Genomic DNA, 22081 nt, shown 5'->3' on the forward strand with positions numbered 1-22081 from the left:
AGTTACGGAACTATAGCGCAAATTAAAATATATACATGTATACATTGAACATAAGAAAGAAACATACATTTTGTGTAAATTGGGGTAAAGGTTTTGTAAATAGACTAACTAGTCCACGTATGCCAACAGTATGTAATCAACGAAATCGATAGACTATTGTATACCAAAAAGAAGAAGAAGAAGAGAACCAATTTGATTTAAATACAGGTCGATATATAACTTGCTTTAGTTCATCGAAGTTATGAACAGAGTAAAATCACAGATTTATATTTCAATTAGATTGTTCTCGAATAAAGGAAGAAACTCGTCATCATCACAATTGTTCCGACATTCATGTAATATATATGCAACTGGACTGGACGTACACTAATAATCCCCAAGGGATGTGAATATTTTCTGTGAAAACTATTGAGTATTAAAGTTTTAAATCAATTTCGGGATTTATTTTCTTTCTTGACATTCATTGACAGCAATTTAAAGAATAAACTGCTTGTCCGCTTTAGGGGTAGTCTTGCCAGTTGAACAGACTTATCATTACATTCAAAATTAGGGAAAGATGACATTAAATTCGTTGAGCAGACATGGGCGGAAAACAATAAAAAGACAGGTTTAATATTTGTGTTATATTTCCTATCTTGTTATAGATATATTTTGAAATTCCTATTTTACAAATTCGGAATTTCAAAATATATCTGTAACAAATTCCGAATTTGTAAAATAGGAAATATAACATTTGTTCATTCATTTAACATATATAATATGAATATCATTTAGTACACTTCGGTCTATACAAATGCAGAATATACCATGATGGTTTGATTTCGTCAAAAGATATAAGAGATCTGACAAATAGATTATCACTTCGATATTGCAAGACACCCATTTATAACTTTGTACTTTTGTATACCAAACTTTCGCAAAAAGATAAGTCATTTGATTAAATAAGAACTTGTGGTTTGTTTTCTTGGGAGACACGTACCCAAATGAAGTGGACTTAAGCAGCTATACAAGTCACGGTATGGCCTTCAACAGTGAACAATAGTAAAAGTATATTGTATAATTCAACTAAATTTGAACATGAAAGAATTTTTTAAAAGCAGACATATATATTTTATCTATACATATACAATTTTTAGGTACTAATTAAGTAATTAAATGAACAATAGATAACAATAAGTAATCATAAATGTGCAAAGATTAAAAAAAAAAAAAAAAAAAAAAAAAAAAAGTATTTTTTTCTTTATTCGTACATATTATATTCCGCTTCGGTAGAGTTATCTTCAGATAGTTTCAGATATTAATTAATACATGGGTTTCAAAAGTCTAAATGTGAGTGTTCCCGTACACTTTTTTGCCCAATAAAGACAATCAAAATGCATTTGGTAAAGCTATTTCTAATTTCTAAGTTCCCCTTTTTTATGAGATATAAATCAAGGACAAGAGGTGTATATCATTTCATTCTGACACATGAATTAAGTTTCCCGTCTTTTACCGATTTTTTTTATTCCTTAGTAAATTAATTTATTTGAATTCAAATAAATAATAGCACCAAATGTAATTAGATAATTCCACGGCGATCTATTTTCGTTTGTCACCAACTTGAATATGTATTTTAAATGTGTGTATTATATGCTCCCTTGTTTTATAATCCACTGATCCGAATAGACAGTCACACCTGGCAAGGTGTGCCCTAGAGGCGTGGTTAAATACCGAAGTGCAAATAACAATTTACCTTTCAACAAGCCATCTGCGAGTATTGCCACAGAACCGTGAATACACACATCGTAGAAACCTAGTCATAGCAGAGACAGTAAAAGGTCAATAAGAGTACACCAACATATTGACTTTACAGATTATTGTACTTTAATTTGTTCACCTTATCAGTCCGAAAATGCATTAATTAACAATAAATTTATAACTTTTAGTGTTGTCTAAAAAAATAATTCGAATATATACGTTTAACATAGAAAATTGATCTCATGAATGTGTACAATTGCACGTCTGTGCGTTTTATCTTCTTATTAGCAGCTGGTTATTAGATAAAGCATAAGTCATCGGCGCGCTTACGATTACGTTAAAATATGATTAAAAACCAAGACTTTTAATGATTGTATTTTAAATCCCGGCATGCAAAAACCAGGAGAAAACGTCACAACCTACAGGAAGTTGTTTATATTTTTTCATTAATTATTGAATTTCTCCTTTATTACTGCACATATAGCGATAAAACTTTGTGAATATATATATTATGTCATAATGAACATATTTAAACCATAAGTAAAAAATCGCGAATTTTCCCTTTAATATCACCATTTGATGACACTTCTTCCTGAATCGATGTTAAATTATGAAAATCTGCAATATAAGCATGTTCTATAAAATGTATAACACACTCTTTATTTCCATTATTCAGATACTTTTTTTATTGCTTCATAACTTTTCAAATTATACTTTGCATAATTCAACTTTAATATGTGCTATCTTCCATTTCATCTGAATCTGTACTATCTGCACTCTCCTCGGAAACCTCTTTTTCACAATGAGATTTAACATGTTTAAGCATAGGACCATTATGACATTTTTTATGCTGATTAAGATTTTTAATACTGTCAAATGTTTTTCCACAAAAGCAATCCAACAGTCCATCATTATGTTTTCTCATGTGCACTACCAATTCATTTTTTCTCCAAAACTGTTTTCCACATAAGTGACACTGCGTTTTTTTATTTGCTGTCATATTCCTTATGCATTTATCTTCATGATAGGTTAGCTGAGATTTAAAAAGAAATTTCTTGTTACATTTCTTGCATGTCAAAAGACCTCTTTTTCTATGATTCAATATGTGTTTTTCTAATTGCTGTTTATACTTAAATACGCCAATGCAGGATTTAACCTTACATTTATAAAACTTTTCCGAATGGGTAGTAAGCTCATGTCTTTTCAGTCCTTGTATGTGTCTGTAGTGCAACCCACAATATCTACAAATATGTATCTGTGTTTCCTTCCGTTCTAAAGAATGATGGAGGCGTGTATGTTTTTCATAATCCTTATAATCTTTCGTTGAAAAATTACATTTCTCACATTTATAAACCTTTGAATTTCTTTTCTTATTAATAGCCTGATTTAACGTTTTATCAATACCATCAATATCACCATCATCACCATTATCCATGTCAGCATAAGTAACATTACCAACACCAAAAATATGTGATTGGAGCTCTGCAGTCTTTTGCTTGCTAATAAGGTAAGCATGGTGTTTTCCATGTTTAATATACTGTGTCTTATCTTTTGTTGAGAACTCACATTTTTTACATCTGTAAACGTCTTGTGTCTGCCATATTTTTTTCTCATTCTCTTGAGTAAGTAAAATTGCATTCACTCGTTCAACAAATTCCTCAACATTATCAGTATTAAACTCTTCCATCGTGATTTCTAAACTTGTCTTCTTGACTGGTAAATTTGCTTCTTTATTCTGATCAACTTCAGATTCCCTGTAATTGAATCCTTTAACCTCCTGAAAATGAACTTTTTTAATATGTTTGGAAAGAGTTTCTTTGGCTTTATACATTTTATTACAAATGTCACATCGAAACATTAATCTTTTGACACAATAATCCTCGTGTATTTTCAGTGAACCCTTTAGTACAAATACCTGTGCACATTTCCTACATTTCAGGACACCTTGTGATTTGTGCCATAACAAATGTTTTTGTAAAGCAGATTCTTCCACGAAACGTGATTTACATCCTCTAAGTACACATCTCAATATAGGCTTATCCGAATGTGCTAATTTTTTATGTTGAATCAAACCACATTCAGTTTTATATTCATTTCCACAGTCATCACACGGGTATTTTTTATGTTTACATAGTTTAGACATTCTGAGTTTTTGTTCGAGGTAAGAGTGGCGTTTTCGGTGTCTCTCTTGTTCTTTACTATCACCTGTAGAAAATTCACACTTTTTACAATGCCATAACTTTTCTTGATAGGTCTCATCAGATATTTCATCGTTTATTTCATTGACTATCTGTTCTTGTAACCATGGTAACGGATCACAGTCACCTTCTTCTAAGGAAATGTGGTCTGGAAGTGGTGATCCTTCTTCACAAGTTGTGATTAAGCATTCCTCTTCCATATCAACACTACCATGACTACCCTATAATCAGATAAAAACTCGAAAATTTTAAATATTTCAAATACAATTTATTCTTGAAGATCTTAAATGTTAGTGATGTTTTTTCAATTTAAACAAGTGAAACTGCGAGCTACTGCTCACTGATGATACCCCCGCCGCAAGTGGATAATATTAATGGAGTAAAAATATGCAAGTGTTCGGTAAACAGGAAGTTGTCGAGTGATGAATCTGAAAACGCATCACAGGGTATAGCTGACTTATATAAATCCTGAAACCAAATTTCAGAAATCCTTGTATTGTAGTTCCTGAGAAAAATGTGACGAAAATTTTCAACTTGGCTATCATGTGTAAAATCATACAAGTGTTCGGTAAACAGAAAGTTGTCAAGTGATCAATCTGAAAACGCATCACACGGTATAGCTGACTTAGATAAACCCTGAAACCAAATTTCAGAAATCCTTGTATTGTAGTTCCTGAGAAAAATGTGACGAAAAATATTCATGGGACGGACGGACTGACGGAAGGACAGACAGAGGTAAAACAGTATACCCCCCTTTTTTTAAAGCGGGGGTATATAACAAATGAACGTTTAAAGCCATTATTGCAATGTCAGGAAATAAGCCCAATTTAAGTCATTAATATTTGTCAAATATCTCAAATGACTACTTTATCTTTTTACAATTTATGTCATTCTTCGTAATAGTGCACACGTGAATAATAAGGCGTTTATACGGCCCTTAAAGCTTTGTAAAAAAAGTGCTATCTCTCATGTGATAATTTATCACATCACTTTCATCCAAGGGCAGTTTTTTATATAACAGGTTTCCTCACTGGTAAAACTCATTTTTAAAAGTGGAAAGAAGGAATAAACTCAAACTTGATTAAAAATAAACTAGATGCCCCAAGGAGCCTGTCGCTCTGTTAAGGCTGACCATAAATAAATTTGAGAAAGTGATTTCATTAGTTTTTTTTAAAGGTAATTTGTAGTTACCTACCTGCTTTTAAAAACAAGACTATTTTATAATTATCATGAAAGGAGTAGGTCCGGTAAGGGCCGATTTTGGCCTCAAATTTCAGGTTCCTCTGAAGAATGATTTTGACCACTTTTTAAACACTTAAGTGTCTATTTCATTTGAATCAATAAGTTTATGTGAAAGATTTTAACTGATTTTAGTCTTTAAAAACGATCCGATTCAAGCTCAAATACGAAAAATCTACCAAATATGGCGAAAAATGTTAATTTTCCGATGGTTTTTGTCAAAAATGAAAGTGGCCGCATCCGTGTTCATCCTCAACCTTTATATATGTTATGTATTATCATAAAATACAACTTACATTTCAATATTAAGGATGAACACGAATGCGGCCACTTTGGTTTTACACGAAAACCGTCTAAAATTTAACTAAAATGTTAGAATTGTGAAGATTTCAGTAATTTAGCATGACTTAATGGTGCTAGTTCCCGATATATACCCATTGTATTATCAAAAAGAGCCCATATGTATTTAGTAGAAGCATTCTTCTGTCCAATACATAACTAAAAGTTAACATTTTAACAATTTGTAAAACTGCTATATTTTGGGGCCAAAAAGTGGTCTTACTTTCCTTGGATGGCATGGAAGATTTTAGAAGGATTTATTCTGGTCTCGAATTTTTTTTTAAAATCTTACCATTGAAACATGTTTGATGCAAATGAAAATGTTAACAAAGCAAGTCCAAACGAAAATTTTAATCTCAATCACAATCTCTTTCCGTTCTAATTCGAAAGCAAATTAAATTGCCCCTTCCTTATTGTGTTAACATAATTAACAAACATGGTTTCTAACTGCGTATAGGCAATATATATGATGCATTTCCATTAGATAAATGATTAACACATTTGTTTAACATCAGCTTAAATATAGTGTTCAAATGTGCCTCAACTGTTCAGGTTTTGATATATGCGGTCGTATCATACTCAGCAAAGCATTTTCATGGCGTTTAACTTGTTTAATTTATTAATCTTCTATTTCATGTATTTGTTATGCTTGAAATTGTTCAAAAGTAGTCATTGAATTTTGTTGAACAAGAATAACAAACAAAGAAAGTACATGTGTCGTCCCTGAGGGTATCACCAGTCCGGTAGTCAACACTTTTTTTTTTTATTTTTATTATTTATTTTTATTTTTATTTCTGTGTTGAAATGAATATCAATAATGCGGTCATTTTTATAAATTTCCTGTTTACATAACTTTGAATTTTCGAAAAACTAAGGATTTTCTGATCCCAGGTATTGATTACCTTAGCCGTATTTGGCACATCTTTTTGGAATTTTGGATCCTCAATGCTCTTCAACTTTGTTCTCGTTTGGCTTTATAAATATTTTGATGTGAGCGTATTTGATGAGTCTTATGTAGACGAAACACGCATCTGGCGTTCTAAATTATAATCCTGGTACCTTTGATAACTATTGTACAGTCTGAGATGAAAACTTCCCATAACCATTTTTTCTTCTTCTTAGTATTAACGTGTACATACAGTAAAATATATTACAATTTATTTCTTGTGAACATGGTCATGATGGTAAATAACTGAATGCTCCTTTTTTTACAATAACCTACTGGCTTTTTTTCTAATTCCATTCTTTTATGGCAATTAAATTCTTTATTACATGACGATGACCACAGGGACGAGTGAACGTGATACCAATTAAAGACTGCAAAAATATTTTTTTTGTTATTTAAAAATGCTTGTTTTTGACATCTCATTCCTAAACTGTTAGTACCATAACCCCCAAAATCAATCCCAACCTGCATTGTGTGGTACGTATTAAACATTCTGGTCAAAGTTCATAGAGGTCAATTCACTTAAACTTAAGTTATTGTACAAAAAACTAATGAATCTTCTGAGGATAACACCCATGATGACATGATGAAGGTAAATGCTTTGAGGTCAAATAAAATTATATAAAAAATAGTTTGAATTATCATTACTGTTACCTTTTCACTGTCTTCTCCAGCATCTTCATAGTTGTTACTTTGTGTTTGGTCTGGTTTAGTTTCTATCTCTTGGTCATGATTGGTTTCTTCACTAAATAAAACCATACATTCTATACAAACTGTCTTGCTTGGTTTTGTAACATTTTCCCCTTCATTGGCAAATTCTTTTCTACATAGATTACATAAACTAGATTTAGTTTGATCTAGACAAGAAGAAGCAGATTTAGATGGCTGGGCTTCATCTTTTCCAGACAATTGTTTTGCAATGGCCAATATTTCTGCCACGTTAGCTGAGGTTGCATTGTCTTTTGCTTGTGAAGTGTTATCAGGGTGGTAAATTTTTCTTCTCTTGTTGCTTCTGGTTTCTCTTATTTTAGGCGGACCCAAAGATTTGTTATCCTCCCTTTCGACCTTCGAATCTTGACTTCCTTTAACTGTATCACCATCAACTTTAACATCACTGCTGCCATAGTTGAGATCCTCTAAACTATCATCTGTGTTTGTACTGTCTACTAAGTTGTCATCTGGTCCATGATTGACAGATGCCACCAGTGCTGTGATCCCATCCTGGGATTCTAATATTTCCTTTTCAACTTGAACAGCACAAAATTGGTTTATGCTTTTGACATCATAAATATTTTGGTCTTGCTGACTAACATTTTCAGCAGCAGATTTTATATTGTCAAGCCCTATTGTCTCACACAAAAGTCTAAAATTTAATTCAATCTCCTGGGAAACATTTAATTGTCCTGTATAAAGGATCTGCACCAAACAGCATACTGTTTTTAATGAATAATTCTTAAGACTGACATAAACTCTTGTACCTTGACTTTCAGACGCCAATTGATTCCTCAAGTATGGACTTCTACATGCCATTAGAACAATTTTATGAACAAATATGACGCCATCTTTGCACTCAAGGCCTGCATCACAGAATGTACCATCCTGTTGTAGTTCATACATACATTTTGTCAGGTCCTCTGCGTGTCGAGGAATGGTTAAGCTGCCTTTCATGTTTCAGCACCTATTTAAAATGATAATGTGAGAAATCATTATTAATAATGTTACTATATATAGATAGATATAAGAAGATAGCATGTTTCAGTACACACAGACAGGATATAATCTCATACTCCAAACTCTGTGTAAAAACTTGGTGTCACACCAAGAAATTCCAGCAACTATCACCAAATCTTTGGAGGATATTGGGAGAAAATTGGAGTAATTCTCCCTAAAGCTCCTAAATTGTATATTACCTTGGTGTCTTTCTTACCAACACTGTCAGAGGCGGATTTAGGGTGGAGGCTCAGGGGGGCCGGGCTCCCTTATTTGGGGGAAAAATTTGGTTGCTTATATTTTTACATACATTTTTATTCATGTTATTTATTCTTATCATTACATATTTTTTTATTCCGACTATAAATCAAACTAAACATTTTTGATAATTAACAAATGATGTTAGAAGGTATATGATTTTACTATCTAATAATCATGCTTTGTTGATTTTTATATATAATTACCTGCAATCAAAAAGTCATAATATCCTTCCAGATTAGAGTAATTACTTGGTGTTTCTATGAGAGAAAAATGTGCTTCACAGAGAGACACTGGTTACACTAGAATTTGTGTTGGGAGTATGAGATTATGTCCTCCCTCTGTGAACTGTACATGTAATATACTGAGCCAAAAAAGTTTAGCAACACTTTCTAAAAAAACAAATTTTGTTGTTTCTGGAGAAAAAAATAATTAAACATCATTGATATAATCCTTAGTTTTACTTGTACTTTAAAACAGTAGTACTTTATTCCTTGTGATGGATTTCGCGCCATTTCAGGTTTGCACGTGTAATTGATGTTTTACCTTCTGTTCCTTTGCTTAACTTTTAAAACGATATCAAAAATTTCTTTTTCCCTTACGTTCAGAAACACACCATTTGTAAGAAAAAAAACATACACCTTTGAAAAAATTGCAAGGCGCATCTACCTGGCCTACCTGAAAATGACCGTCAGGAAGCTCTTTGAATGGTTGATGCCGGAATGAGTGTTGCTAACATCGTGGCTCGATTTAATGTGCATTATGCAACAGTTTAGAGACTAGCAAACAGATTTCGATAAATTACAACTGCACAGGATAGGTAGATATTTTTTAGACCAAAAAAAATATTGTCAAGGGAGGAGCGCTACCTTCGCTTTACGTCAACATGTGACAAGTTTTTTCCGGCCACATGAGTAGTGCATTGACTAAGGGCAGCTGCTGGTGTGCCTGCCAATCCATTATTGGTGCACTTAGGGCATGGCTGAGAAATGGATTTTGAATAACACTATACTCATTCCCGCATTTTGACCCTCCCGCGCTCCATAAAAAGAAAATCCTAATGAATATGAGTTATAAACATTCATGTTGTTTTTGACATGTCATAATTCCATTTTTTTATTATCAAAATTATTTGTTGTTATGATTTTGTAATAAAGTAAAATTTCACATTTTTGTTGCTAAACTTTTTTGGCTTAATATATAAGAATAACCTAAAACATCATTCAGATTATGATCATGTACTCATGGTACTTATAGATTATTACATGGCATTTTCCATATGGCCCTGGTATCAGCCCTAGACTCCCATATCAAGCCAGAGGGCTTAAGCTCGAGGGCTTGATATGGGTCGTGGGCTGATACCATGGACCATATGGAAATGACATGTTATAATCTATTTATCACATATTTTCAAGGAGGAGAAAACAAATAGCTTACACCAAATTATGTTTGATATTTCATCAAAAATCAAAAAGATATTTAACGAAAAAAATAAATAAATGTATAACTGTGAGTTAAAAAAAAAGTTCGTATCACAGTAGGTTTACAACGTTTTGTGAAAAGTTTCAGAAATAATTAACAATAAATATATTAAATTCCAGTGTGGCGTCATATATTTTCTAAATTCTTCATGACATCAAAATTTTACGGGAACTTTTGTGATTTTCATTGTTGATTTTTACTTTTTTTTCTTCTACAGCACATTTGTAACTTTCTAAATTTCTTTTCATTGTGTTCAACTTGTTTACAAATAGCCTTTGATTGACAGGTTACCGGAAGTTAAACTCGGGGGCTTGATATGAATTTCGAGGGCTGATATCGATATCGGCCCCGAGGGCTGATAACCAACATTGACTTCCGGCTATTATTGGCCATGCAAAAACGTACATATCAGTACAAAATATGTGATAATAGTTCATAAACAATTTACACTTCAATATAATCAAATATAATGTTTAACATTTATATATGTATCATGTGAACAGAGTTCTAGAAAGGTGGTGAGTCCTAGGGATTTGAGTCATTATCATTTGACCAACAAAATTTGCACAGGACAGCACAGTTGTACGTGTTTTGTAACCTGGTATAAAAGTGAGAACCACCATATTTTTCTCGGGGACCACCAGGATAAAGAGATTTCAAAAACTCTCTGTGTATCATATTATGCATTAATCGATAAGAATTCAAAGTGTTTTATATAATATCATGAATATTGGACATGTTAAAACAAATAAATAGTGTATATTTTTCATTTATTTGGTAAAAATGCTTGACTTTGCCAGACAATCTGACACTGATATAATTTTCTGAAAAACTAGATTATAGCCATTTCTGACAATGATTATAACATTGCATTAAAATATGGATAAGTTGGCAAGTTCAAATTTTAAAACTCGCCAAGCTGGCAATTGGATTTTGAATTTCATATGTTGAAATGTGAAAAGTTCCAAGAAAAACGTTTTGACACACTGTACATTTCAGTTAATTCCTTTAAAGAGGCACTAGCTGTCAAATTCATGTTCACTGATTTTGATTAAATTCTCGATTTATAACAATGTAAAACATTTATCCAAACTATTAAGAGTCTTAAATTAACAATTAAGAGGGCACATGCATGAACATCGGTAGCTTGGTTTCGTGTGTATTTTTGTCTGAGCGACATCTAATTAATTATCTAGTTGACCTCTAAAGTCATCTGATGACCATATATTATGCGATGTAAACATAATTATAGATATTAATAGATTAAGCAAACTCGTGGTAAAGGATTATTCCAGGTCTATTTAATTAAATATTATAGATAAACAATAAAATGTTTATTATCATTTTTACCTGTATAAGAATGATTTTTTGTCTATTGAATCAGTCAATCAAATGATTTATCTTTGTTCCACTTTCAATGTTGACATTCTTTAAATAACTTAACACATACTAATCACAAGTTATTCACTTGCACTGAGGTGAATAATTCTTAAATCAATGTTTTGGGGTTTTTTTTAGCTTTTTTTGACAAAATTGAACCAAACTGGCTGATAAAATCATATTATTGTTTTACTACATGTATACGCATTTCATTAAGGATTGAGCCAAAATAATAATATATTAGATTATTTTTATATCTTGTAGCTAGTGTCCATTTAAAATAAGTTCATAACTGTATGTTACCCGAATCAAGTGTACAGTGACATAACCATTATCTGTAATCTATCATCATGACCATCATTGATGGCGATCCGATGGATACATCTGAGACTGTTGTAGGGTTGCCACTGACTCAGACGTACTTATGAATATAATTATTTTCTGTGACTGTATCTTACATTAATTTGTAGGATCCTTTACTATAGATAATTTAGCTGATCTGTAACAATAACATCTTCATGCCTTATATATCATGTACTGTAGTACGCCGCTAGATTAAAACTGACGTGGAAAGGTAACACATTCCCACCGAAAGCTCTTTTTTTGAGAGCCCAGGTGGTCGTGTGGTCTAGCGGGACGGCTGCAGTGCAGGCGATTTGGTGTCACTATATCACAGTAGCCCGGCGAGGGAAGAACCAAAAATGTGCGAAAGCAAATTTACAGATCTAACATTGTTGGGTTGATGTTTAGACGAAATGTATATATATATATAGACAAGGCCGTTAGTTGTCTGGTTAGAATTGTTTACATTGTCGTTTTGGGGTCTTTTATAGCGGACTATGCCATATGGGATTTGCTTATTGTTGATGGCCGTACGGTGACCTATTGTTGTTAATTATTTCTGTGTCATTTTGGTCTCTAGTGGACAGTTGTCTGATTGGCAATCATACCACATCTTCTTTTTGTCGAGCCTTCGACTTAAGTCGAAAAAGCGAGACTAAGCGATCCTACTTTCCGGTGTCGTCGGCGTCCAAAAATATTCACTCTGTGGTTAAAGTTTTTGAAAATTTAATAACTTAAACTATACTGGATTTCTACCAAACTTGGACAGAAGCTTGTTTATGATCATAAGATAGTATCCAGAAGTACAGTTTTCAAAAATAAAATTTCAATTTTTTTTTTAACTTATAAATGGACTTAGTTTTTCTGCAGGAAAACATTACATGTACATTCACTCTGTGGTTAAAGTTTTTAAAATTTTAATTACTTTCTTTAACTATCCTGGGTTTGTACCAAACTTGGACAGAAGCTTGTTTTTGATCATAAGATAATATCCAGAAGTAAATTTTGTAAAAAAATAAATCCATTTTTTTCCGTATTATACTTTTAAATGGACTTAGGTTTTCTGCCAGGAAACAACACATTCACTCTGTGGTTAAATTTCCAAAAAACATAATAACTTTCTTACACTATTTTAAATGTGTACCAAACTTGGACAGAAGCTTGTTAATAGTGATCAAAAGCTAGTATCTAGACAGGAAATTTTGTTAATATTTGGTACCTGTGTATCTGTATTTTACTTATAAATGGACTTAGTTTTTCTTCCAGTTAACATTACATACAGTCTGCAGTTAAAGTTTTTAAAACATTTATTCGATTCATAAACTATCCTGAAATTTTTACCAAACTTGGGAAGAAGCTTCTTACAATCACAAGATAGTATCAAGAGGAATATTTTTATTGATTGTTTTCCTCATTTTTGTTGAGTCTTGGAGTTACAGCAAAAGAAGGCGAAACACTGCATGCTCTGGGTTCCGCGGAACCCTTACAATTTTTTTTATATTTTATGTCTATATATTTTTTTACTTCTTTAAGTAAATAAAAGTTACTTGTACAAGTAGTACCACTGACTGAATAAAAATACATTGTAATTAACCATGATATAAGTCTGAGCAAATGCTTTGGAGTGATATAGAAAAGCTGTGATAACACCCTTTAGTTATCATGGTTGTTACAGGCATATTTTTTTCTGTAATAATACAGGTGTACTATGCAAAATTGGCAAGCTTTATCCAGCCCAAAATCGATCAAGCTCAAGTGGATCCGGCCCATCATGCCCATGTGAATCCGGCCCCATATCTAAAGTGGATCCAGCCCATTATAAAAAATATAATAATGAAGATATATTTTGTATGAATTGTAAATCACTGATAAAAGTTTATGAAATTAATAAGATTATAATTGGTGACAGTGAACGGAAAAAAAAAAGTTTGCCTTTGACGAATATTTTCATTAGATAAGTTTGAAACAACTACAAATGCATATGTTGAATTGATTATGTTTCCATTACAAGTTTTCAAGCCTATTGAGTATATATGCATGATATGTATGAGTTGTTGTCCAATTGTTTGGTGTTGTTATAAAGCATTTGATTTTTAACCCCATCTGATGGCATCAGAAACTAGAGGCTCTAAAGAGCCTGTGACGCTCACCTTGGTCTATGTGAATATTAAACAAAGGACACAGATGAATTCATGACAAAATTGTGTTTTGGTGATGGTGATGTGTTTTTTTTTCATTTTGGTCATGTTGACTTATTTTTAGGTCATACCACTGGGATTTTCACCGGTTAACTCAACCGCTGGTTAACTCAACCGCCGGTCAACCCAACCGCCGGTTAACTCAACCGCCGGTTACCATATCTATATAAATAGGGTGCAAACATTAATCCACCATTCTGCCTCTGATGAAGGTCCTTTATGGACCGAAACCGGTCAGGCTATAAAACATCACCAGACGCTGTTAATTATGTGTATTGGTATATATATACTATATTTTTATGCTTTTACATTTTTCTCACTGATACACATAGTTAATATGGCTTCTACTAACGAAAACTCCATTTGGAGTTAATGTGTTTCGAGACTACTTATGTCAGTACACCTTTCCTATATTGCTTATTTTTAGGTCATACTTTGCTGTACATTATTGCTGTTATCTATAATAATATTCAAGATAATAACAAAAACAGCAAAATTTCCTTAAAATTATCAATTGAGAGGCAGCAACCTAACAACGGGTTGTCCGATTCATCTGAAAATTTTAGGGCAGATAGATCTTCATCTGATAAACAATTACCTCATGTCAGATTTGCTCTAAATGCTTTGGTATTTGAGTTATAAGCCAAAAACTGTATTTAATCCCTATGTTCTATTTTAAGCCATTACGGCCATCTTGTTTGGGTGGCCGCAAGTGATGAGAAAAGCTCACTTGGCCCTTAGGGCTAGGTGAGCAAAAAATAGAAAGATACCTTTTCAAAATGTAATTTGCACAATTGATTCTGTCCATATAGATTATTCATTATTTTATTGTTTGGCTGAATCGACATTGGGCCGGATCGACTTGGGCCAGATTGACTTTTGGCCAGAACAACATGGGGTCACATACATGTAGGTTTGGGGCCAAAACAACCAAATACAAATTAGCAAATTGTGAACTGTTATATCTTTCTATAGTTACAAACAAAATGTAAGTAAACATTTTTACATAAACATAAAGATAATATTATCAGATTAATACATGGCATTTTTTCATATATCGCACATGTATTATCAGCCCTAGGTTCAATATCAGCCCAAGAGCCACATGACTCGAGGGCTGATATTGACCGAGGGCTGATAATATATGCGATATGAAAAATGACATGTTATGATCTTTTATAGTATGCTTCAACAATTGCGAAAAATAACAGATTGATACATTTTTGTATATATTGGTCCCTTTACGTGGTTCCGAAATAGAAGTTCAAAGAGTGAAACGTCGGTTCACGGATGTCGGACCCCAAATTTAGTACATACGATATAAAATCTTTCTATCATATGCCTCAACAGAGAAGAAAAAAACATTTTAATATGGACAAATCGACAAAAAAAAAATAACAATACATAATGAACACTTTTGGGAAAAGTCCACTTTTTTTAATGTAACTTTCTAAATTATGTTTGAAACTTAAAAGATAGATTTATCTATGATTTAAAAAAAAAAAAAAAATTTTAATCATTTAATGCAATATACTTTTCAATATCCAAATAATTGTTAAGTACACTTGATAGATCCGTGTTTTACTTGCTCGGATACTAATAATAATAATTAATAACTATATTATATTTCCTATCTATTCTATATTCTCAAAACTACATATGTACAGTTATGCTACAAATCTACAACTCTCAGTTTAGACTACCCTGTACAAAACAATCCGTATGGAATGTACACGGAATATAGTAGGAAAAATGATTTGAATTCCTACCAGAAAAGAGTGATATTCTAGTCAGACAGTAGTAGGAATCCACACGGAAAACAACCGAAAAATTTAAATTAGCAGGAATTTTTAGTAGGAATATTGTATATTCCTACCAGGAATATGCAAATTAGAAGGAATAATTTGGTAGGAAAATAAAATTCCTACTAGAAAACCTGGTAGGAATTTTTCAAAATTCCACCATGAAAAAAATATTTTCTGGTAGGAATCTAAAAATATACAAAATGTAAGTGTATATTCAAAAATACACAACTGGGTCAATGATAAGTTTGAATCTCAACAACAAAGAACAAAGGAAATTCAAGGAATCAATTCCTTTTTAAAAAATTGGACTTTAGAAATTTTTAAGGAAACTGCATGCAATATACGCAAGCTATAGAAAGTGTTATACATGTTATACATAAACATGTAGATCTTAATTAGTTAAAAGAACAAATAACGAGTAAGATTATGCACTATTAATGAATTATTAATTGATTACTAAATATGTTTGGCAGGCAGATACAATCAAAGTGCTGGACAGCACCTCTGGAAAGTTTGCAACTGTAGCTGCGTATTATTCCAAAAAGGTTATTGACGTGTATTATTTTAAAAATGTATTTCATCACAGCTTGGATGTTTTAAACTAAACCATTGTCTCGTCAGTATTTATCAAAAATAACTTTTTTTCATGTTTGTCATAAAAAGTTTTGATATTTTCTATTGCAACCTAAAACTGTAGATCTAAAATATTGAAATATACAGAAAGCTCTGTTAATTTCTTTTTAAGTACCCATGCCATGTCAACATCAAGGGCCTGTGAATTAGTATTTTTCTATTGGTTTAGATCCTTCATATTTGTTTTTAGTAAATTAACACGTAAGTTTTTTTGTTTGAATTGCTCCACATATTTCCTATCGGGGCCTTTTATAGCTTTCTACATGTATATGGTACAAATATTTCTCATTATTGACGACCATAATGTGGCCTATAGTTATTTACACATTTTCCTCCTTTGAACTCTTTTAGATAACATTGGTTCTTTGCAAAAAATACCGCATCCTTTTTTATAAATAAGACAGTAACAGTAACTTAAATCAATACAACTGTAATGAAAGTGAATTTATATTAAAGGCTTTTATCAAAAATAGGGAACGTGTCCATGGGACACAAATGATGCCCCCGCTAGCAAGATTGCAGAAAACTTTGACCATTCAATATGTTTGCCGCAAGATTGCAGAAAACTTTGACCATTCTATATGTTTGCCAGAACATTGCAGGAATTACACAATATTGACTGGGCATGCCTAGTTGGCACTTCCTGGATGCTAACAATTTGAAAGTGTGGCTCGGTCATGTTGGTTGTGTTTGGAAATACATTTCACATATAAGAGATCAAGGAGGCATTTTGGTTCAATAATATGGGATAATCAGTAATTGTGTAAGTACAAATGATTCATAGAACTGCATGTTTTAATAAAATAATTAATGCTATCATCATACATAATTAAGTAAGCAACTATAAATACATGTATGTGTGATTGAAAAACTTAAGCTATTATAAGTTTGAATTTGTTACTGATGTACTGCACCATGTAATGCAATTATACCTAGCTTTATACTCAATACATCTTGAGATTTTCATATTTCAGTTTTTAATACTGGTACAGTATATATAATTATGTCATTTGAGAATGACTCCTGCCTCCTTTTCAAAACTCAAATGCATGTATGTATTTCCTCACATCTCACACGAGTTTGCAAGAATTCTTTCAATGACTGTTTGTATAAAGACAGGATTTGACTTTTTAAAAATGTTGCTGTGTAATTTAAAAGAGATAAACGAATGTGTCTACACACATGACATTGGTATATGTGTAGTTCCTGCAAGTTTGCCGCAAGTTTGCAACAAACAATTGCCGCAAGCTTGCGGCAAATCTAATTTGCATAATTATGTTTGCCGCAAGCTTGCGGCAAACTTCATTTGCGTGGTAAAATGGTTGCGGCAAGTTTGCAGCAAACGTTTGCTGCAAGCTTGCGGCAATGTTTGATGTTTGCCGCAGGGCTTATTTTTCGGTAAGGGTAGTATATGATAGTTAGTAATATCATTAGAACTTGTAACTAATTATATATTGAAACATGTAACATGTAAAAAAGAAGATGTGGTATGATTGCCAATGAGACAACTATCCACAAAAGACCAAAATGACACAAACATTAACAATTATAGGTCACTGTACGGCCTTCAACAACGAGCAGAGCTCATACTGCATATAGTCAGCTATAAAAGGCCCCGATAAGACAATGTAAAACAATTCAAGCGAGAAAAATAACGGCCTTATTTTAATATGTAAATAAATGAACGAAAAACAAATATGTAACACATAAACAAACGACAACCACTGAATTACACCACAGGCTCCTGACTTGGGACAGGCACATACATACATAATGTGGCGGGGTTAAACATGTTAGCGGGATCCCAACCCTCCCCCTAACCTGGGACAGTGGTATAACAGTACAACATAAGAAACACAACATACACAGTTCTTTGATTTTTGAGTCCACAATAAGAAATGTATGTTATTTTTCTGTGATAACCCGTAAGACCTACTAATAACGTATATTTACGTAAATATACGTTGATAGTGGTTCTTCAAATGGATAGAAACAATCCTGTAATGCATATATAATATACTGCAACTTCTGGGTTCTTAACTTCATCCTCACTTTTTTTTATTTTAAGGGTCAGGGCACAGTGTATTAAATTTTGTATTATATTTCGGCGTTTATATTTGGACTATCCTACCCTCATGATGCTGATAGATGAAGTCTACAGCATGTACAGTAAGAATAAAATAAAACCGGTCTCACTAATTAGCGACAACAAGAATTTTAGCGACAAGCGTCAACATGGTCAACAAGCGACAACAAGAATTATTTTAGCGACAACAAGCGACAAGAAACTATTTAGCGACAATTACGTATATTTAAATATTGGATTAAAGTATTAAATAATAACAATTGTATATTACATGGTTGTTACAATTATTTATATGATATGTGTTTAAAGAATCCAAATGACAAAAATAACTGGGTTTGTAATATACGAAAGGAATTGTTCCATCTTGGTTTAAATGATTTGTGGTATTCACAAAATTCTTTATGTAAAGATCATATTATTGTTATTAAACAGAGACTTTGTGATATTGTCAAACAAGAGTTTGATGCTACTCTAGAAAGTTCATCAAAATGTTTTTTGTATAGATATATGATATCCAATTTTTCTTTGCAGTCATATTTGTGTAAACCCATACCCGAAATTTATAAAAAGTGTATTGTTAAATTTAGATTGTCATCACATAATCTAGCTATAGAGAAGGGAAGGTATTCCAATGTTAGTAGAAATCTTAGAACCTGTACATTGTGTAAATTGATGATATTGAAGATGAAATGCATTTTATTTTATCATAAAATAAAATTGAGAATGGAAATGGGGAATGTGTCAAAGAGACAACAACCCGACCAAATAAAAAACAACAGCAGAAGGTCACCAACAGGTCTTCAATATAGCGAGAAATTCCCGCACCCGGAGGCGTCTTTCAGCTGGCCCCTAAACAAATATATACTAGTTCAGTGATAATGAACATGTCCATTATATTCTAATTTGCGTGAATGTTTGATTAAACCATATTATTGGCGTAAGCCATCTGTTTATAAACTTTTACAATTCTTAAGCACTACTAATGTAAAAGACCTGTGCAACTTGGGAAGATATATATTTAGAGCACTGAAGCTCAGAAATGACTGTCTTCAGTAAAATTAGTCCAAATAATTTTTAATTCATTTGTTACAAATATTTGCTATTTGGAATTATATTTATATGTTTTTATTTTTTGTGTTTTTAAAACTTCTGTCTGTTTTGTCACGAAGCCGAGAAAAAAAAGAGCCGTGTTTCCGGTAACCCGACCGACCCTGTTTTTTAGCCCCAACCCTAACTTTTTTATTGGATCTTCCAAAAAAAAAAAAAAAAAAAATTATCAACCGACCCTGTTTTTGACACAGGCTTCTGATAGATGACATAATATTTTTTCTCTCTTGCTTCCTCTTGCATAGAAAGCCAGTAAAACATTTTATTAATGTCAAAAGGTGTTCCAATTAGGTTAAAATCCAAGAAATTTGCACAGCAGGTGCTTCAAAAACATTGCAAATGGCACACTTCCGGTTTTTGAAACTAATTACGGATCCGGACTTGGAAAAAACATGATAATTTTCCGGATTTCATTTACGATGTCAAAAAAAAAAAAAAAAACATTCCGACCTACCGACCCTATTTTTCAAAAAGAGGTTACCGGAAACGCATATCTTTTTTTTTAGGCCTGATCTTATATTTTTGTAATATATATTTAGTATATATAGTTATCAAAGGTACCAGGATTATAATTTAGTACGCCAGACGCGCGTTTCGTCTTCATAAGACTCATCAGTGACGCTCATATCAAAATATTTAAACAGCCAAACTAGTACAAAGTTGAAAAGCATTGAGGATCCAAAATTCCAAAAAGTTGAGCCAAATACTACTAAGGTAATCTATGCCTGGAATAAGAAAATCCTTAGTTTTTTCGAAAAATTCAAAGTTTTGTAAACAGGAAATTTATAAAAATGACCACATAATTGATATTCATGTCAACACCGAAGTGTTGACTACTGGGCTAGTGATACCCTCGGGGACGAAACGTCCACCAGCAGTGGCATCGACCCAGTGGTGTTAATAGTTATCAAAGGTACCAGGATTATAATTTAGTACGCCAGACGCGCGTTTCGTCTACATAAGACTCATCAGTGACGCTCATATCAAAATATTTAAAAAGCCAAACTAGTACAAAGTTGAAAAGCATTGAGGATCCAAAATTCCAAAAAGTTGAGCCAAATACTACTAAGGTAATCTATGCCTGGAATAAGAAAATCCTTAGTTTTTTCGAAAAATTCAAAGTTTTGTAAACAGGAAATTTATAAAAATGACCACATAATTGATATTCATGTCAACACCGAAGTGTTGACTACTGGGCTAGTGATACCCTCGGGGACGAAACGTCCACCAGCAGTGGCATCGACCCAGTGGTGTTAATAGTTATCAAAGGTACCAGGATTATAATTTAGTACGCCAGACGCGCGTTTCGTCTACATAAGACTCATCAGTGACGCTCATATCAAAATATATTATACATGTACCTATATGTTGTAAAACATTTGGTTAATAAAGAATTGAAATATTTACAATGATTGTATATTCTGGCGCGTGTAATTGTATAGTCTGACGCGTGTACAAAGTTGAAGGTGTTAATTGGATGTTATTGCAGTAATAAAACAGGGGACACGCGCGTCGTTAATCTCAGATCATTCCATTTGATGTTCCACATTGTGTGTACTGTTATTACCTTAATGTTGTTCCTATCAAGAACAATGAATTATACTGTTAGAAAGGAAAAAAATATTTCATGTTTTTGTTTCAATAAATCCTTCAAAGGAAAGTTGACCTTTTTTTGTTTTTGTTTCAATTTTATAGAGTGTACATTTCCTTTGCTCTACCAAGCTGACTGAAGTCATTCAACTTTGATGTTTAGTATAAAGTAAATTGTCAGCATTTCAGTATTATTCTCGCAAAAGTACGTTTATTCATACTTTGACTTTGATGAAAACAGATAAATCCATTATCTTATACATATTCTTCATATTTAGAAATAAAAAAAGAAGCTCAATCTCTTTCTTCTTCACAAATGTTTAATTTCTTCATCTACCAATATACTAATATAAACTTCGCAATCTCTTTCTTCCTCACAAATGTTTCATTTCTTCGTCTATCTATATAATAAAACATTTTAATTAGACAGATCTGCTCGTAAATTTAGAAAAAAACATTACATACAAATTTATTTATATTTAATATCTAATATTTAATAATAATAAAAAATGTTTTCTTGTCGCTAAATAGTCTTCTTGTCGCTTGTTGTCGCTAAAATAATTCTTGTTGTCGCTTCTTGTCGCTTGTTGACGCTTGTTGTCGCTTCTTGACGCTTGTTGTCGCTTGTCGCTTCTTGACGCTTGTTGTCGCTTGTCGCTTCTTGACGCTTGTTGTCGCTAATTAGTGAGACCCAATAAAACAAGTTCAAAAATGTCTGTGATTTTAAGTTACCTTGTCCTAGAAAACAAATGGTAAACAGGAGCTCATAAAAAATTTCTTTGTTTCCTTGTACCTTATCTTCATTAGCATGTTTAGACTGTTATTATAGTGTTAAAAACGATAGAGTAATACAGTTTAGCCATGACACTACCTTGGGATCAGTTTTTCGGTTTTAGCTTCTATCCTTAAAAATCCTTCATTTCCGGTTTACAGACTCATATCACTTAGAAGTCAGTAACTTCATAGAATCATTTAGACGTAAAACTAATTATGAACCCAAAAGAAATTAATATAATAATTGTACAACGTAC

The 22081-nt window shown here is 32.4% G+C and overlaps 1 protein-coding gene across 4 annotated transcripts; it reads right to left on the reverse strand.

The window, feature by feature from the left end:
• Window positions 1-2395: 2395 nt before the first annotated feature.
• Window positions 2396-21981, reverse strand: LOC139527925 (zinc finger protein 271-like). Of its 4 annotated transcripts, none has more exons than XM_071323605.1 (3): window positions 21783-21981; window positions 7114-8137; window positions 2396-4156 (listed from the first exon to the last, which is right to left on the reverse strand). In XM_071323605.1, the coding sequence occupies exons 2-3, from the start codon at window positions 8125-8127 to the stop codon at window positions 2468-2470; spliced, it is 2703 nt and encodes a 900-aa protein (XP_071179706.1). In that variant the 5' UTR covers window positions 8128-8137; window positions 21783-21981; the 3' UTR covers window positions 2396-2467. The 4 variants fall into 4 exon arrangements, with proteins under 4 accessions (XP_071179706.1, XP_071179709.1, XP_071179708.1 ...); XM_071323608.1 differs by having other exon boundaries at window positions 21922-21970; XM_071323607.1 differs by lacking the exon at window positions 21783-21981 and adding an exon at window positions 19639-19825.
• Window positions 21982-22081: the final 100 nt, after the last annotated feature.

The sequence above is a fragment of the Mytilus edulis genome, chromosome 6 (genome assembly GCF_963676685.1).
Source record: "Mytilus edulis chromosome 6, xbMytEdul2.2, whole genome shotgun sequence".
In the NCBI taxonomy this organism is placed as follows: Eukaryota; Metazoa; Mollusca; class Bivalvia; order Mytilida; family Mytilidae; genus Mytilus; species Mytilus edulis.